At 37.6% G+C, this 20,553-nt stretch overlaps 1 protein-coding gene across 1 annotated transcript in view; it reads left to right on the top strand.

The window, feature by feature from the left end:
• The window catches only part of LOC106871526 (ubiquitin carboxyl-terminal hydrolase 5), a 77,193-nt gene that overhangs the window by 49,146 nt on the left and 7,494 nt on the right, over window positions 1-20,553 (top strand). Inside the window, exons 13-17 of the mRNA XM_089341451.1 lie at window positions 603-756; window positions 2,135-2,192; window positions 16,475-16,597; window positions 16,968-17,056; window positions 19,665-19,766. Coding sequence (XP_089197577.1) covers window positions 603-756; window positions 2,135-2,192; window positions 16,475-16,597; window positions 16,968-17,056; window positions 19,665-19,766 — 526 coding nt within the window. The remainder of the gene's footprint in view (window positions 1-602; window positions 757-2,134; window positions 2,193-16,474; window positions 16,598-16,967; window positions 17,057-19,664; window positions 19,767-20,553) is intronic.

Raw genomic sequence — 20,553 nt, 5'->3', positions numbered from 1 at the left:
ATTCTGAGTTTAAATGTCATTCATCTTTTCGGGGTTCATAAAATAAAGTACCAGTCAAGTACTGGGGTCGATGTAATTGACTAGTCCCACCTCCAAAATTTCAGGCCTTGTGCCTATTGAAGAAAGGATTATTATTATTATTCTTTTTATTATTATTATCATCATCATCAAGTTGGCAGAATTGTTAGAATGTGAAAAACTGAAAGAAATACCACTTGGCATTTTGTCCAATACTCTAATTAATTTCCAATTCCACTGTGGTCAACTTTGTCTTTCTTCCTTTCAGGGTCAATGAAATAAGTACCAGTTGTGCACTGAGGCCAATGTAATCAATTAGCCCATTTCCCCAAAATTTCAGGTCTTGTGCCTTTAATAGAAAGAATTATTATTATTGAGCGAGAGAGCAGCACATGCCATCAAAGTGACACAGGGGTACAAATGTATGAAGCCCATTATACCCATCATGACTACTCGTCTGATAAGGGTACACCAGGCACATGCATCACAACCATATATGTACAACATGGTGATCTCATATCAAGATGAAACTGTGCATGACCTTTATTATTAAAGTTAATAATCAATTTTAATTGATTTTACAGCGCCAGGGACCACATTTACCAAAAGCTACCGACTGTTTCAAGTATAAGGTGGAAGAAAAAGTGAAGTGTGTGGCATCAGGCAAAGTACGATACACATACAGAACTGACTATGTCTTTGCGGTCCCAGTGCACTTAGATGCAGCTATCAATAAAGGTATGATCCCTCCGTTCTTTTCTCTTCTCTCTCTCTCTTTATTTCCTTTTTCTCACTCTTTTGCTTTTCCTCTCTCCCCTCCTCATCTCTTATCCTTTTCCTCTTTCATTTATGTTGATCTCTCTCTCTGTCTCATACATCCTCTCTTTTCTTCTCATTCTCTCTCCATTTTAGAAAATGGAGAGAGAAAAACTGAAGGACCGCTGCAATAAGGGGGTGAATCTGAGAGGGAAATATGTTGAATAAAATCATATCACTGCTATTATGTTAAACTGTCGTATGTCTAAATTTGGCCAAATGTGTTCTTTTCAATATTTATTTTTGCTTGCAATAGCCGGTTCTTTTGGTCAAACTATCGTATCTCCAGCTGCTTCAGATGCCAAGATATCAAAAATGTCAAAGTGAGCAGTTTTGCTATGGAATGGTGAAACTATTTTTTCCTTTTCTTAAAAAGCAACACTTTGGACTTACAACACTTTTGCATAATAGCAACAATATGGATTTTCTTTTACCCAAAGCCGGGAATTTTTCAGCACCCTCTCATATATATATATGTGTGTGTGTGTGTTAAATAAAATGAGACAACGAAGCCAAAGCAGTGTGAAATTTCTAAGACATTTATAAAGAGAAAGGTAGTCTTACAGCTGTTTCAGAGATATAATGGATATTGCATCATCAGACATGATATGCGAGAGTTAACTAGAAGGAAATGGAGTTTAATATAAGAAGTTATTTTGGAAAGGTTGAGATATGAGAATAAAAATATATGTTGGATGGTACAGTTGCAGTTCCATTATCCAAGGAATGTGCTGTACAGAATGGGTAAAGAGGTTTCTTGTCCATGGTATGTAAATTCTGACGGGAGTTCATATTTTCTTATTACAAATGGATAGTGTGCAGATATTACTTCCATGTGCTGTCCATTCAAAGGGGTCTTGTAGTGGAACTGAAACTGCAACATCCAACATATATTTTTATTTTTATTCTCATACCTCTCCATTTCCAAAATAACTTCTTATATTGAACTCTACTATTTCCTTCTATTTAACTCTCTCGTATCGTCTCTGATGATGGGATATCCTTTATATCCCTGAAACAGCTGTAAGACTACCTTTCTCTTTATAGGTGTCTTAGAAATTTCACACTGTCTTGGTTTTGTTGTCTCCTTTTATTTAACATCTATACGCTCACACACAATCTGTGTTAGACTCCTCACTCATACTATTATCAAACCGGGAGTCTAACAGTGGTCCTTCCGAAGCACTTACATAGCCTTACCTGTCTTTTGGGTCTTCTGAATACCAAAACCTCTCTCTCTCTCTCTCACTCACACACACACACACACACACACACAGTAATACCATATCTTTATTTACAGATGAATTTTCTGCATATGAAGCTAAAAAAGTACTCCTAGAAGCCCAAGGCCAGAAAATGTAAGTTTTTAATTATTTTTCAAAAATATGTTGTTTTCTTACTCTTTGCTCTTCAGATGTTATGCAAATTTTATTGTTTGTTGTAAATCTGCAAAACTGCATAACCTTTTTTCATTTTTCTTTTTGAATTTTTAAATTTTTATTAAAAAAATTTTTTTTTTACTTGTTTCAGTCATTGGACTGTGGCCATGCTTAAGCACTGCCCTGAAGGGTATTAGTTAAACAAATTGATTCTCAGTACTTCTTTTTTTAAAAGTTTGATGCTTATTTGGTCTCTTTTCCCAAAACTGCTAAATTATAGGGATGTAAGCAAAAGAACACTGGATGTCATGTTGGTGGGATGTGGGGGACAAACACAAAACCACACACACAAATATAGATGTATATATATGTATATATATATATATATATATATATATATGAAACAAATTAAAAGGGTGGTTTATTAGCAATTAGAATCTAAAGGCAAAATTAATAGAGGTCACAAAAGTGACGGAGAGTGGTAACTAGCACCACTTATGCTAAAATAAGAGTTAAATTAACTCTAAAGCCATCAGTACTTTAGTGGCTTTAGAGTTAATTTATGCTAACATAACTGGTGCTAGTCACACCCTCCATCACTTTTGTGATCTCATTAATATATATATATATATATATATATATATATATATATATAAACAAAACTCTCATGCATCCTTATTTTTCCTACCAATTTATACATGAACTACTATTGAACTACAAAAGCTCAAAGACAATATAATGTATGGGTATATTTATTTTTTTATATATTATTGTTTTATATATTATTTTCTTCATTTTGTACTTTTTTGTACTTCTTTGTAAAAAAACATTTTCATTCTCCTTCTTCTTGATAATTTGCTTCATCGCAATGAAAACCGGTTAGAAAAAATCTTTATTAAATTATGCTTCCAGTTCAGCATTCTGGCTTTTTTTCATTTTCCTATATATACATATATATGTATATATATGTGTATACATACATATGTATATATGTGTGTGTATGTGTGTATACATATGTATATATGTATATATATATATATATATATATATGTATATATATTATTTTATTTAAAAGAGTTCCAACTCTGTCTGTTTTTTTATGTTTTTTTATTTATATTCTTGTAAAATTAATGTGGGATATAGAATATGGAATATATAATATATGATATAAAAAAAGATGGATGGTACAATGAAATGAAGTATTGAATGTCTTATTGAATATATGGAATATGTCTTATTGAATATATGAAATATTGAGTGTCCAATATAAAGGATTAAATATATAAATATATAAAGGCGAATATGTATTTTCTATACCTTGTGGTATTTCATCATGGCCGGTATGACAGACTACCGGCCATGATGAAATACCACAAGGTATAAAAAATACGTATTCGCCTTTATATATTTATATATTTAATCCTTTATATTGGACACTCAATATTTCATATATTCAATAAGACATATTCCATATATTCAATAAGACATTCAATACTTCATTTCATTGTACCATCCATCTTTTTTTATATTATATATTCCATATTCTATATCCCACATTAATTTTAAAAGAATATAAATAAAAAAACATAAAAAACAGAGTTGGAACTCTTTTAAATAAAATAAGATATTCCTCTATACACGATCATACAAAACCCTTTTTTTGTATTTATTTTTACTCACACACATATATATATGTGTGTGTGTATATATATATATGTGTATATATATATATATATATATATATATATATATATATATATAAGATTTAGATTTAGATTCAAAATTTAATATGATACTTATGTTTAGGCACCAGAATATAGTATGGTATTATCCAAAAACCATTCTAAAAGCAAGGTGATTAAAAAATCAAAATAAACAACACGGATTTTAAAGATGATTGCAGTACGCACATTTCATGCTACTCCATTTATTTAAGTAATGCGAGCATTACATTAAATGCAATATGTAGAGCAATCTTCAGCTGCACAAGAATGTAGAATAGACATATTATAATTGTGGCAACATTTAAAATCCAAGTGGGAAGAAGAATACATAAAAATCCATCTTGACATAGCCAAGGCTAGCAAGCTAGTAATTAATTCTAGGTAGAATTCTGTCTCTGATTTTATTGTCTCTTATCTAGTGGTTATAGTATAAGGGGCAATCACTTCTAAGGAAAGGGAAGGTGTAAACATTATACATGGATATAGTTATAAAGGTTTCTCTGGTCAGAGTGGCAACACTATTTTAGGTTGGTTTTTTTTTACTGCTATCATAATGTTGGGGAATTAAAACTTTGAGCATTTAGGTCAACAGTGCTTTATCTTTAGTCTGAATAAAGCATCAGTATTGTTTTACATATACTAAGTATGGGAAATTTATAGATATCAATATTAGCTTAATTAATATGTTAATAATAAAAATGTAATTAGTTTATACAAAAACCCTGAAGTAGTGTCAATTTTGAATTCAAAGGCTATAGATAAGGTGTAAAGTTTAAGAATATTATATATATTGGGCTCAGAAAATTATTTTGAATTATTTTTAAAAATTATTTTTAAAATTTAAGCCAATATCATCATCGTCGTTTAATGTCTGCTTTCCATGCTAGCATGGGTTGGACGATTTGACTGAGGACTGGTGAAACCAGATGGCTACACCAGGCTCCAATCTGATTTGGCAGAGTTTCTACAGCTGGATGCCCTTCCTAACGCCAATGGTGTATTTTACGTGCCACCTGCACAGGAGCCAGTTCGGTGGCACTGGCAACAATCTCGCTTGAATGTCTTTACACGTACCAGGAAGGCGATGCTGGGCACTGGTGCCATTGACGGTTTCGCTTTCGCAAGCCGAGTTTTGTTTCCAATGAAGGAGACGATGTTGGCATGGATGCCAGTCATCGAATTTAATTCGATTTCAATTTCCTCAACAGGTCTTCGCAAGTGGAGTTTAGTGTCCAATGAAGGAAGGTACGTATAAGTGGGCTGCCTGAGGCCTTCGATTTAGGTCTCACTTGGTTTGCCGGGTCTTCTCACGCACAGCATATTTCCAAAGGTCTCTGTCAGAAGTCATCGCCTCGGTGAAGCCCAATGTACGAAGGTCTTGCCTCACCACCTCAGCCCAGGTCTTCCTGGGCCTACCTCTTCCACAGGTTCCCTCAACTGCTAGGGTGTGGCACTTTTTCACACAGCTATCCTCATCCATTCTCACTACATGACCATACCAGCGCAATCGTCTTTCTTGCACACCACAACTGATGCTTCATAAGTTCAACTTTTCTCTCAAGGTACTAATACTCTGTCTAGTATGCACACTGACATTACACATCCATTGGAGCATACTGGCTTCATTCCTTGCGAGCCTACGCATGTCCTCAGCAGTCACAGCCCATGTTTCACTGCCATGAAGCATGGCTGTTCGTACACATGCGTCATACAATCTGCCTTTTATTCTGAGAGAGAGACCCTTTGTCGCCAGCAGAAGTAAGAGCTCTCTGAACTTTACCCAGGCTATTCTTATTCTAGCAGCTACGCTTTCAGCGCACCCACCCCCACTACTAATTTGGTCACCAAGATAGCGGAAGCTATCAACCAATTCTAGTTTTTCTCCTTGGAATGTGGCAGAAGTTGTTTTCTAAACATCTGCTACAACGAAAACTAACTTCCTAGTTAACCTTCCTTTGATATTGCTGCACTTCTTATGTGTCCATAACTTGCACTGGGTGCATCTTATAGAGTTTCTACCTACGCCTTTTCTACAGATTGAGCAGGGCCATCTACCTGAAGGGGTCTGTGTTTTGTCTGCCTTCCTACTTATTAGGACTTTGGTTTTAGCTAGGTTGACTCTAAGGCCCTTTGATTCTAGTCCTTGCTTCCGCACCTGAAACTTCTCCTCTAGTTCTGATAGTGACTCAGCAATTAGTGCAAGGTCATCAGCATAGAGGAGCTCCCAGGGGCATCCTGTCTTGAATTCCTCTGTTATCGCCTGGAGGACTATGATAAATAGGAGGGGGCTGAGGACAGAACCTTGGTGGACCCCTACTTCCACCCGGAATTCTTCACTGTACTCATTGCCAACCCTCACCTTACTGACAGCATCTCTGTACATGGTTCGCACAGCTCTCACTAACCATTCTTCTATCCCTAGTTTCCTCATTGACCACCAGATGAGAGATCGGGGTCCCCTGTCGAAGGCGTTCTCTATGTCAACGAAAGCCAGGTACAGAGGTTTATCCTTGGCTAGGTATTTCTCCTGAAGCTGTCTTACCAGAAATATAGCATCAGTGGTGCTTTTCCCAGGCACGAACCCAAACTGCATCTCATCTAAACTGACTCGCTCCCTAAGTAGTTTAGCTATGACCCTCTCCGTGACTTTCATTACCTGATCTAACAGCTTGATACCTCTGTAATTATTTGTATCTAAAGCGTCACCTTTACCTTTGTAGCAGTTGACTATGGTGCTGCTACACCAGTGATTGTGTATGACTCCTTCGTGTATCACCTGGTTTGTAATACGGGTGACTAGGCTGTAGCCAACACTGCCAGATATTTTGAGCATCTCTGCAGTGATTCCTGATGGGCCGGGGGCTTTCCCTGTCTTCATACTTTTAATTGCTTTATCTACCCTGGTACTATCAACTCGGATAGCTGGTCCCTCTGTTGGGTTGACATTCGGCAGACTCTTTCTCCCATTCATTCTCTTTATTGAGCAATCTTTCATAGTGGCGTCTCCAAACCTCTTTCTTAGCAGCCACATTTAGAGCAAGCGTACCATCATCCATGTGAACACATTTCTCTCTCACGACATCACGATTCTCTCTCACACGCTGTCTTGCAACATGAAATACCTCGAGTCTTTAGTCCTCACGGCGCTGAACATTGGCAAACTTTTTCTTATCTGCTTCCCCTCTGGCTAAATAAACCTGTCGCCTAGCTTCCCTTCTGGTAGTCTTATACAGTTCCCTGCTACCACTGTTTTTCCAGTCTTTCCAAGCCTGTTTGTTTTGTCTGATAGCCCTGTCAACAACATTGTTCCACCACCACGTTATTTTCAGTCGAGAGGGGACCTTGCACCAACCACAGATCTGGTCGGTGGCCCTCAGCAGGTGTCCCGTAGAAACGTCCAGTTGTCCTCTACATTGTTTGAAGCTACATCCCTCTCTATTTCGTTGAAGGCTTCGAGTAATAAGTCTCTAAATCTCTGTCCATTCGCAGGATCTTTGAGCTTCCAGACCCTTCTCCTCCAAGCTGGTCGTCTTCTGGGCAGCCACTTAGCCCGGATCCTGAAGTCACTAACTACTAGTCTATGTTGTGGAGTGCATTCTTCGCCAGGGAATGTTTTGGCATTTATAAGCAGCCATCTTTCCCTTTTCCTGGCGAGGATGTTGTCAATTTGGCTAGTGTGTCTGCCAGAACGGTAGGTGACTAGGTGACTGGCAGGCTTCCTGAAGTTAGTATTGCAGACCATAAGGTCATTTGCATCACAAAACTCCAGCAGCCTGCTTCCCTCCTCATTGCGGGAACCAAAACCATAGCCTCCATGTATGCCATAGAAGCCCCCTGAATGTTGTCTAACATGACCATTGAAGTCACCAGCCACAAAGAGAAGGTCCCTATCATTCGTCGATGATGTAGTCTGCAAGAGAGTGTCATAAAATTGGTCTTTCTGTCCATCAGGTAGCCCGGGCTGAGGGGCATAGGCCGAGATAATGGATGCTAACCCATGGTGAAGAACTAATCTAATCTTAAGTATTCTATCGCATACTCTAACTACCTCGATTACCTTATCCACCCATTTCTCTGCAAGAAGTATACCCACGCCCCCGACCCCGTCCATGTTCCCTGCCCAGAAAATCTTGTACCTGTGTTCTTTGCCTGTGAGAAACCTAGCGGAACCTCCTCTCCACCTTACTTCTTGGAGGCAGCAGATATCGACACATCTCCGTTCAAGCATCTCAACAATCTCACCAGACCTACCTTTCAGTGTGCTGACGTTAAGAGTGCCAACCCTGAGGGTGTGGGAGGTATGGGCCCGTGTGACCCTGGGACGGGGAACAGCAGCATCATGTACCTGAAAAGAAAGCTCGCATTTTGCAGAAAACATGACCATCAGTAGCATTCATTTCAGCCAGCATCTACTACACTATCGTATTTTGCACCATATAATCTCTACCTTACATAGAGGATAACCCTAAGTGGGGGTGGGAAATCTTTAGAAGTGTTCATGGGGGACAGTCACGGTACTGGTGAGGAAGATAGGAACTACCGGTACTGGTGTAGAAGATAGGAACTTCCAGTACTGGTGTAGAAGATAGGAACTTCCAGTACTGGTGTAGAAGATAGGGACTTCCGGTACTGGTGTAGAAGATAGGAACTTCCAGTACTGGTGTAGAAGATAGGGACTTCCGGTACTGGTGGAGGGGGTGGGAGGGCGGGTGCACCAAACCCGTGCGAAGCAAGGAGTTAATCGAAAGAGGGAGGAGAAGAGAGATAGACAGTAAAACAGATATCGAAAGAGACAGAGTTAAGCTAATATATATAATAATACTATTTTAAAGACATAAAAGGTAAGCTTTATTTTTATAATGTAAAGAATTAGTATAGGATTTATATAGTTTATAATAATGGGTTTATTAAGGTTTAAGGGACACAAATAAAAAGAATAGTAGGAATTAACAAGGACATCCAATATAGAAACATGATAATTGATTACTAGTTTAATTATACTATCTTATATAGTCATGAACTTGTTTCAAGACTAACATGGTCTAATTACAGATTATTAATGGAATAAGGATTAGATTTATTTAAGTCAAAATATAGAATAAACACGACACTACCACTAGAAGCCCTAAAATAATGTAATAATAATAAGGGTCCTTTTAGAGTCAAGTATTGAATAAAATAAAATAAAATAAAATGTAAATTTTGGGAACTAATTAAAAACATTAAGAACTTAAAAAACTTCCTATTCTAATAAGCTACATAGGGTTAAGATACATATTATGAACTAACAGCAGTAGCAGAAGTAGTGTGAAAAAATACCTTTCATGGAATAAAGTTGAAATCTTAGTTATCACAAGAAGAGGTGAGAGATCAGAAATATATGTTATAAAGGTTCAATTTCCAATTTAAAATATGTGCTAATTAGTAGCCTAAGATGAACATGGTAGAAATTAAAATGCCATATTTTGATAATTTTAACTACTTTTTAAAAAAATTTAAAAGTGCGAGTAGAGCAGTGTACACATGATACCCTAAGGTCTAATCTATTATTGATTAGATTAGGATTATTTCTAAGTTTAAAAATTTCATATATTTCCATAGAACATAATTCACATCCATATCTATTATTTCTATAAGGTTGAGCTTTTCTTATAATTTCCCATTTAAGGCTAAAACTAATACCATTATCTTTTAACTCCCAAATTTTATTTGCAAATGTCGTACTATTTGCCTTATGTCTTAGTCTAAAAGAAGACCTATGGTTATATATTCTCTGTTTAAGATTAATGCTACATCCTACGTAAATATAATTCTCGGTTATCGTACTTCTAATGCATTTGTACACTATATTACGGGTGCAACATCTGCCTAATAACGGACAATGGGACTTATTTCTGAAGTTGCACCTAGTGGAGCTATCAACTACACCTATATTATTACTAATATCTCTATTATTATTGTTACAATTATTTACACTAATATTATTTATCCTTTCATCAATTCTCCTATTAGGTATATTTTGATCATTTCCATCATTATTTAACTCGTTTCCTGATGTGCTATCAGTTAGAATTATTCCTCCAACATTAGGCATATTGATATTATATGAACTAGATTCCTGATTCCTATTATTTTCATTGGAGTTGAGCCCATCATCTACTTCAATTAAACTCTCAACATCAATACTGCTGCATTCTATTTGTTGGTTAAAATTATGGTTGGCAGGACTAAGCATATTATTATTATCCTCATAATTTCCATATTACTTACTAAAACCAAAATCCTAATAAGTAGGAAGGCAGATAAAACACAAACCCCTTCAGGTAGATGGCCCTGCTCAGTATGTAGAAAAGGAGTAGGTAGTAACTCTATAAGATGTACCCAGTGCAAGCTATGGACACATAAGAGGTGCAGCAATATCAAAGGCAGGTTAACTAGCAAGTTAGTTTTTGTATGTGGCAGATGTTCAGGTGCAATAAACACTGTAAACAAACAGGAAACAACTTCTGTCTCATTCCAGGGAGAAAAATTAGAGGTAGTTGATAGCTTCTGCAATCTGGGTGACCAAGTTAGTAGTGGGGGTTGGTGCACTGAAAGTGTAGCTGCTAGAATAAGAATAGCCTGGGCAAAGTTCAGAGAGCTCTTACCTCTGCTGGCGACAAAGGGACTCTCACTCAGAGTAAAAGGCAGACTGTATGACGCATGTGTACGAACAGCCATGCTACATGGCAGTGAAACACAGGCTGTGACTGCTGAGGACATGCGTAAGCTCGCAAGGAATGAAGCCAGTATGCTCCGCTGGAGGTGTAATGTCAGTGTGCATACCCAACAGAGTGTAAGTATCTTGAGAGAAAAGCTGAACATAAGAAGCATCAGTTGTGGTGTGCAAGAGAGGCGATTGTGCTGGTATGGACATGTGGTGAGAATGGACGAGGATAGCTGCGTGAAAAAGTGCCACACCCTAACAGTTGAGGGAACCCGTGGAAGAGGTAGGCCCAGGAAGACCTGGGCTGAAGTGGTGAGGCAAGACCTTTGAACATTGGGCCTCACCGAGGCGATGACTTCTTCCTGAGACATTTGGAAATGTGCTGTGTGTGAGAAGACCTGGCAAGCCATGTGAGACCTAAATCCAAGGCCTCTGCCAGGGGTGTAGCCAGCCCATGCATGCGTACCTTTCCTACATTGGACACTAAACTCCGCTTGCGAAGACTTGTTGAGGCAAGTGAAATTGAACTAAATTCGACGACTGGCACCCGTGCCAACGTTTTCTCTTTCATTGGACATGAAACTCGGCTTGCGTAGACTTATTGGGGCAAGCGTAGCGAAATCGGGATAGCACCTGTGCCCAGCGTTGCTTTCTGGCACTTGTGCCTGTGACATGTGTAAGGATTTTCGAGCAAGATCGTTGCCAGTGCCCCTGGACTGGCTCTTGTGCGGGTGGCACATAAAATACACCATTTTGAGTGTGGCCGTTGCCAGTACCCCCTGACTGGCCTTCATGCGGGTGACACGTAAAAGCACCCACTACACTCTCTGAGTGGTTGGCGTTAGGAAGGGCATCCAGCTGTAGAAACTCTGCCAAATCAGATTAGAGGCTGGTGTTGCCATCCGGTTTCACCAGTCCTCAGTCAAATTGTCCAACCCATGCTAGCATGGAAAGTGGACGTTAAACAATGATGATGATGATGATGATGATGATGATGATGACTGTTATTTCTACTTCTACTTATATAATTATTAGCAATATTACTATTGGCATTTGTTAGATTATTATTTATATTCATATAAATTCTTAACTTCATTGATTCTAGCTAACCTAATGTTCTTTCTGTTTAACCTAGCTATGATTGTACCTACATTAGGAAGGGTAGAGTAAGAAATTCGGACTGTATGACAAGAAAAAATTCTACTATATCTGTGGGAAGAAGGGAAATTTTTTTGTAAAATATTCATAAATTTTTTGTAAATATTCGTGGATATAGCACAGTTGAAAGGGATATTTAACCAGATAGAGTTTTTATTTTTCCTCTTAAATTTATTGTGTGAGTGAATATATTGTATACTTTGATTACTATTATTTCCCAGAATAATATTATTATTATAATTGGTAGTTCTTTTTGTTGTTGTGGAATACTTTTTATTTATAGCTTAAATTTTTAAAATAATTTTTAAAAATAATTCAAAATAGTTTTCTGAGCCCAATATCTCCCACCTACCCTCACCTTATCTACTTCAGGGTTTTTGTATAAACTAATTACATTTTTATTATTAACAATTTTATTATTAACATACTTCTTTTTATTAACATATTAATTAAGCTAATATTGATATCTATAAATTTCCCATACTTAGTATAAGTAAAACAATACTGATGCTTTATTCAGACTAAAGATAAAGCACTGTTGACCTAAATGCTCAAAGTTTTAATTCCCCAACATTATGATAGCAGTAAAAAAAACCCAACCTAAAATAGTGTTGCCACTCTGACCAGAGAAACCTTTATAACCATATCCATGTATAATGCTTACACCTTCCCTTTCCTTAGAAGTGATTGCCCCTTATACTATAACCACTAGATAAGAGACAATAAAATCAGAGACAGAATTCTACCTAGAATTAATTACTAGCTTGCTAGCTTTGGCTATGTCAAGATGGATTTTTATGTATCCTTCTTCCCACTTGGATTTTAAATGTTGCCACAATTATAATATGTCTATTCTACATTCTTGTGCAGCTGAAGATTGCTCTACATATTGCATTTAATGTAATGCTCGCATTACTTACATAAATGGAGTAGCATGAAACATGCATACTGCAATCATCTTTAAAATCCGTGTTACTTATTTTGATTTTTTATATATGTATATATATATATATATATATATATATGTACATACACAAAACTATTAATTGTACAGCATAATTAGTTAAACTGTAAAATTAAAAGAAAAATTCGAAGATATACCAGTCTCCATATTCTTTGTAATAGATTTGGATTTATACTCTTGGAAATATTCATAATTCAGTGAAATAGACCCAGATTTATCCATCAGCAAAATTACAGTGGAATGCTTCTTACCATTCGATGTAGTTAGCTGGAACCTGGACAATACTTGGGAGTTCTTATGGTACTCACCTGGATGATTTATCTTTATATACTTATATATCTTTCTCGCAAATAAGCATAGATATTTTAATATTTATTATATCATAATGTAAATTAGAGATAAACTTCATATTTGCTGGAAAGTACAGCTCAAGCAAGATAGTATTTTTTTAGTAGTGAATGCTTTTTGGGAGTGGGTAGCCAGCATATAAGGTAGTTGGGTTGAAGTAGACTGGACAATAATTGGTGTTAAGAGAAGAGGAATTAACGTATATATCAATATATGTATAGAATTGCTAGTTTGTAAGGATAGGTGATGAGATAAATAGATTAAAAATTGTAAAGAAAAAATAGTAAATTTAGATACAGATAAATGAGAGAAAGCTGACATGTCACATGAAACAATACTGGCTGGGAGAACTTAGTAATGAATAATGAAGATAAGAGATAACTTAAATAAACTAACTAAAGTCATAAATAGTCAACAGAATGTTCTAAATATCTCTTGTGATTTATTTATTTTAATTTATCTTATTTATTTTTCTTGTTGCATTTCATCCACTGTTTGGCAAAAGTTGATTCCAACTTCTTATATATATATATATTTTTATTTAACTACCATTCAAATGTGATCAGTTTTGTTATATATTTGTCTCTGTTTTTGTTGGTGGTATTATTGTAATTCTACTGATATGTTTATGTTTGCATGCCCCACCCTCGGAATCTGACAACTTGATTGGTTGATTGAAATGTTCATCATATACCTGGAGTATTAAAAAAATCTGACGAGAATTAATTGTATTCCACTCGATGAGGTGCCCACAAATGGCTGTTGCTGAAAAATATTTAAAAGCAATTAAGGATATGAAGACAGGGAAAGCCCCTGGCTCATCAGAAATCACAGCTGAGATGATTAAAATATCGGGCGGTGTAGGTTATGGTCTGGTCACCCACATTGTAATCAGGTAGTTCATGAAGGAGTCATACCCAATGACTGGTGTAGCAGCACCATAGTCAACTGCTACAAGGGGAAAGGTGATGCTTTAGATAGAAATAACTACAGGGGTATCAAATTATTGGATCAAGTATAAAAGTTACAGAGAGGGTCATAGCCCAACTAATTAGGGAGAGAGTTTACCTAGATGAGATGCAGTTTGGTTTTGTGTCAGGCAGAAGCACCACTGATGCTATATTTCTGGTAAGGCAACTGCAGGAGAAATACCTAGCCAAAGATAAACTTCTGTACTTGGCTTTTATTGACTTGGAGAAAGCCTTTGACAGGGTCCCCCAATCCCTTATCTGGTGGTCAATGCAGAAACTGGGGATAGACGAGTGGTTGGTAAGAGCTGTACAAGCCCTGTACAAGGAAGCTGTCAGTAAGGCAAGGCCAAGGATCAGTCCTCAGTCCCCTCTTATTCATTATAGTCCTCCAAGCAATAACAGAGGAATTCAAGACAGGCTGCCCCTGGGAGCTCCTCGTGCTGATGACCTTGCCCTACTAGCCAAGTCACTGCCAGAACTAAAGACAAAGTTTAGGGTGTGGAAGCAAAGTCTAGACTTGAAGGGCCTTAGGGTTAATTTAGCAAAAACCAAAAGTCTTAGTTAGTAGGAAGGCTGTCAAATCACAATCCCCTTCAGGTAGATGGCCCTGCTCGATCTGTAGAAAAGGTGTGGGTAGAAACTCCTTAAGATGTACCCAGTGTAAGCTATGGACACATAAAAGGTGCAGCAATATCAAAGGAAGGTTGACTGAGAAAATAATTTTTGTGTGTGGCTGATGCACAGGGGCAATAAACACTGCAGATGTACAGAAAACAGATTCCATCACAAACCAGGGGAAGAAACTAGAAGTAGTTAATAGCTTCTGCTACCTAGGTGACCAAGTCTGTTGTGGGGGTGGTTGCTCTGAGAGTGTAGTGGCTAGAATAAGAATAGCCTGGGCAAAGTTCAGGGAGCTCCTACCTCTACTGGCAAATAAGGGCCTCTTGCTCAGGATGAAAGGTAGACTGTATGATGCATGTGTGCGAACTTCCATGCTACACGGCAATGAAACATGGGCTATGACTGCTGAGGACATGCATAGGCTTGAAAGAAATGAAGCTACTATGATCTGCTGGACGTGTAATGTCAGTGTGCATACACAACAGAGTGTAAGCGCCCTGAGAGAAAAGTTGGGCATAAGAAGCATCAAATGTGGTGTGCAAGAGAGATGACTGTACTGGTATGGTCATGTGTTACATATGAATGAGGACAGCTATGTGTGGAAGTGCCACTCCCTAACTGTGGAAGGAACATGTGGAAGAGGTAGACCCAAGAAGACATGGGATGAGGTGGTGAAGCATGACCTTTGAACTTTGGGCCTCATAGAAGCAATGACAGGAGACCAAGACCTTTGGAGATATACTGTGATTGAGAAGACCCAGCAACTAAAGTGAGATTGCAGCCATACATGTCCGGCCCAGTTAAGAGTACCCCTGATGCTTCATGTGATATGATATGCTTGAGAAGACCTGTTGAGTCAAGTAAAACCAATATCGTTGCTGTGGCCAGTGCCCCCTGACTGGCTCCTGTGCTGGTGGCATATAAAAAGTTTCATCTGAATGTGGTTGATGCCAGGTCCACCTGACTGGCTCCTGTGCTGGTGGCACATAAAAAGCACCATCCGAATGTGACCGATGCCAGTACCTCCTGACTCTCTCTTGTGCTGGTGGCATGTAAAAAGCACCAACCGAACATGGCCGATGCCAGTACTCTCTGACTGGCCCTTGTGCCTGTGGCATGTAAAAAGCACTCTCTGAATGTGATCGATGTCACACACGCCTGACTGGTATCTATGCCAGTGGCATGTTAAAAGCACCCACTACACTCAGAGTGGTTGGCGTTAGGAAGGGCATCCAGCTGTAGAAACATTGCCAGATCAGATTGGAGCCTGGTGCAGCCGCTGGCTCTCCAGACTTAAGTCAAACTGTCCAACCCATGCCAGCATGGAATTCATTCTTCACTCGTTTATTATTGTTTTTATTTCATCTTATATCCATTGTCTGTAAATCTTTCATCACACACCTATGACCTCTTCTGCAACTCTTCCATCCCATGTGTCTCCTGTTCTGTTTGGTGTATTCTGTCTTTCTATGATGTGTATATTTATCTGATAATAAACAAGTGAAGAATGAATATATAGTGCTTGTGTTTATTTGGCAAGAAAAAAAAATGACCTTCCCAAAATATAACAATATGTGTTTCAACCACATCAGAAATCTTGCAAAACAAATTCATAAACGTATATATGTGTGTGTGTGTGTGTGTCCTGTCTAACCTTAATTCCATTCCTCAAGTTATTTTTTTTGTATTTTTTAAAAAATATCTTTTACAACCACCCTTCTATTAATCTTTCTGTTTTCCATTATTACACTTGCCCTGGTGTCTTGCAGTTCTCCTGAAGCTCTAGTACGACCACGGATACCTCTCACGTCTTGCATAGAAGCTTTCGCTGCTGTTGAAACTGTTGACGATTTCTTTAGTGCGGCACTGCAGTCAAAGTCCATTGTCCATAAGTAAGTACCTGCTTACTTTTATTCCTTTCTCTGGTTTCATTTGTGTAGGGGTACCTCCTTCAGTCATTTCAGTCATGTGGGTGGTATCTCCTTCAAGAGTTTTAATCATGTGAGGGGAACTCCTTCAAGACATTTAGTTTATGTCAATCCTGGTACTTTTTTTTTCAAACTGCTAGTTATTTTCCTCATTCTCTATTTGTTGAACTGCTAAATAAAAGTACACCTTCTTCCCCCTACAGATACACACACACACACACACACATACGCAGCACAAACAACAGGTTAGTGTTTTAATATTGATTATTTAATTTTTTCTTTCTCTCTTTCTTTCCCCTATCTCTCCATGCTGCTCACTCCTCGAAAACTCCAGAACCACGCGATTTGCCTCTTTCCCTAATTATCTAATGGTACATTTGAATAAATTCATTATTGGAAATGATTGGGTCCCTAAAAAATTAGGTAAGTACCTTTCAGTTATTATTATTATTATTATTTTGTTTCTCTTCTCTCTTTGTGTTTTTTTTTTTTTTATACTGTAAATTTGTTGTTTTGAAGTTTTTCTTTCTTTGGAATTGTATTTGTCCAGCCACTGACTTGGTCCTCAGTCCTGTGTATTAAGACTGAAGCAGTTACGTCACAGAATTGCTCTTCTAGCCATTTAAGAACAGATGAAGCTGTTAAATTCACTGTAACCCTTTAGCATTTAAACTGACCACATCCAACCCAAATATTCTATGTATTTCATGTTCAAACCAGCCAGATCTGGTCTCTCCCACCTACCCTATAATGTCATTCTAAAAATAAACACTCTGTCACTGAAATTTCAAAGCTGCAAAATAATGTAAATAAGCATTACATTTACCAGAGTAATCTGAATGCTGAAGGGTTAAATTTTGTTTAATTTCATGAGGTGTCAGAATTTTAACACCTTATGAAATAGATTTAAAGCGAATTTTATAGGTTTCTGTGATATTAAATGGTTCTTTGACAATGTTGTTGCTTTCTTTCTTTTTTTTTTTTGTATATTTTTTAATTATTGCAATCCTTGAGGCTAAATGAATAAAAAATATGAAATGAAACTTAGATACCATATTGACTGAAATAACTGTGCTGAAAGGCAAAGTGTGAGGTAAGAATTTTGCTTCCCAACTACATGGCTCTGTATTCAGTCCCACTGTGTTGCACCTTGAGCAAGTGTCTTCTACTATAGCCTTAAGCTGATCAGATCCTTGTGAGTGGACTTGATTGATGGAAACTGAAAGAAGCTCATGTGTGTGTGTGTCTCTTTCTTTCTCTCTCATTGTGTTTGTCTGCCACCACTACTTGCCAACCAGTGTTTTGTTTACGTTTTCATAACGTAAGAGTTTAACAGAGTAAGTGCTAGACTCATATTGGGCACCAGATATCTTGCCTCGGCTTGTGTCTGGATCATGTCAGTTGGGTGGAGAGTGTCTATGAGGTGTTATGCAAGCCTTAGCTGACCTAAAATTTTGAATAAACATTACTTTGTCAGCAACGGTCATACTTGTCTGTGAGTTAACAACCATCATGTGTGTTACTATTTATATGCGTGTGTGTGTGTGTGTGTGTGTGTGTGTGTGCGCCTATATATCAGGTCATCCCATAAGTTCTGTCTGATTTTACATTTTTTTAAAACTGAATGAAATTTAATAGTATTTTAGAATGTTTAATGGAATTAAAAATTATTTTTATGCATTTGTGTACATTTAAACTAATTACATGTTATTTTACAGAATAATAGAATTAAAATTTCTTTGATTAAAAACCCTTTCTAACATGGAAGTATCCAAAGAGCATTTGAGGCACATAATGCTTTATGAGAACAAAAAAGGAAACTCTGCAGCCGAAGCGACTCGAAACATACACTCAGTTTATGAGAAAGAATGCTTGAATGAAAGAACTTGCAGAAGATGGTTTGCAAAATTCAGAAGTGGAGATTTCAGCCTTGAAGATGAAGATCGAACAAGACGTCCAGTTGAGTTTGATGATAAGCTCCTTGAGGCATTACTTGATGAAAATCCTGCATTATCAGTTGAAGAATTGGCAATAAAGCTTAGTTCAAACAATACAACTGTTCATTGTCATCTTCAACAACTTGGAAAGGTTCCTAAACTTGGAAAATGGGTGCTTCATGAATTGTCTGAAAGCAACTACAAATCCTGAGTTGACATCTGCTCTTCTCTCCATTCTCGTGAACTCATTTCACCCTTTTTGGATAGACTTGTGACTGGTGACGAAAAACGGATCCTCTATCGAAATGTGAAACGTCGTAAACAGTGGCTTGGTAAAAGGGGAAAAAGCTCAACCACAACTGAGAAGAGAACTTCATGGGAAAAAGGTTTTCTCTCTATCTGGTGGGATTGCAAAGGAGTAATTCACTTTGAATTGTTACCACCTAATGCAACAACCAATGCTCAAGTCTACTGTTGGCAATTAAAGCGTTTGAACCAAGCTTTGAAGAAAAAAAGACCCACTTTAGTGAATCAAAAAGGAGTGATGTTTCATCAGGACAATGCACGACCCCACACTGCAAAGATCACATCACAGAAGAACGAAGAGCTCAGTTGGGAAAAAATTCATCATCTCACTTATTCTCCTGACCTTGTTCCTCCAGACTACCGTTTGTTTCGTAGTTTACAGAATCATTTGGGGGGACATAACTTTTGCAAGCCAGGTGGAAGTCGAAACTGATATTTCAGAGTTCTTTGCTTTGAAATCAAAAGAGTTTTACATCGATGGGATTAAAAAGCTTGTAAATAGATGGAAGGAAGTCATAGATAATCAGGGGAAGTACATTGATGATTAAATTTTAATTAAATATAATATTTGATCACTCTTTATTCAGACAGAACTTATGAGAAGACCTGATATATGTGTGTGTGTGTGTGTGTGTGTGTGTGTGTGTGTTAAGACTATTTATTAAACATTTATTGCACTCCTCTCTTACTTTTCTTCCCTCTCTTTCTCTCTCTCATCACATATCCATTCTCTTTCATACTATCCTCTTTAAATGTAACTCTTTCTCATTCTCTTTCTGTCCTTTCAGATGTGTCAATGGACATTCCTGATGAATTAGATTTGACCGGTCTCCAAGGTACCGGCTTGTTGCCAGGGGAAGAAGAGTTGCCTACAGAATCTACAGAACCTGGTCAGTAACAACTATTCACCAACCGGTTCATCAACATTTTAGAGGGAAGAGTGAAAGGCCCCAAAGTAACCAAGTCTATTAAGAAGAAAAAGCACCCCACTTTCTGTCCCTATTCAATTTTCAGAGGATCTGACATATAATTATATGTTCCTTTATATTCATCTTCTTTCCTGTAACACTCAGACACCTCTTTACCATCTCCTCTCCTTTATCAACTTGTGTCTTCTCTACTGTAAAACACCTGTTTCTGTTCCTCAGTCGTACTTTAACTTTTCATCTTCTGCCATAAAGTCACCTGCTTCATTATTATACTCTTTACTCAGTTGAAGTGTCTTATCTTGCGAGTTACTTGGTGATCTCTCTAATGCCAGTGCCATGTAAAAAGCACTTGGTACACTCTTGAAAAGGGGATAGCATTAGGAAGGGCATCCCAGCTGTAGAAACCATGTCAAAGTGGGCACTGGAGTTAGGTGCAGCCTTTTGGCTTGTCAGCCCCTGTGAAACTATCCAATGCATGCCAGCATGGAAACCGGATGTTAAACAATGAGGATGATTTCTGATGTTAAAAGTAGCTGCAGGGATAAGGTGCTGGACAACATAGCATTTAGAGCAGGAGTTCAAGCCTTGGTATTACTTCAGTGTACTGGGGTCTTTGAACAAAAGCTCTTAGCTCTGCTGGCTTCATCCATTTTGTCTGATTGAAATAAAAGCAGGCTCTACTTTTCATCCCTCTTTGGTTGATAAAAAATAAAGTACCAGTCAAATACTGGGGTTGACTCATCTCATC

Source organism: Octopus bimaculoides, chromosome 24, assembly GCF_046866305.1.
Source record: "Octopus bimaculoides isolate indiv1 chromosome 24, ASM4686630v1, whole genome shotgun sequence".
Taxonomy (NCBI): Eukaryota; Metazoa; Mollusca; class Cephalopoda; order Octopoda; family Octopodidae; genus Octopus; species Octopus bimaculoides.
The sequence above is the reverse complement of the archived record's forward strand: the minus strand, read 5'-3'. Positions and strand labels throughout refer to the sequence as shown.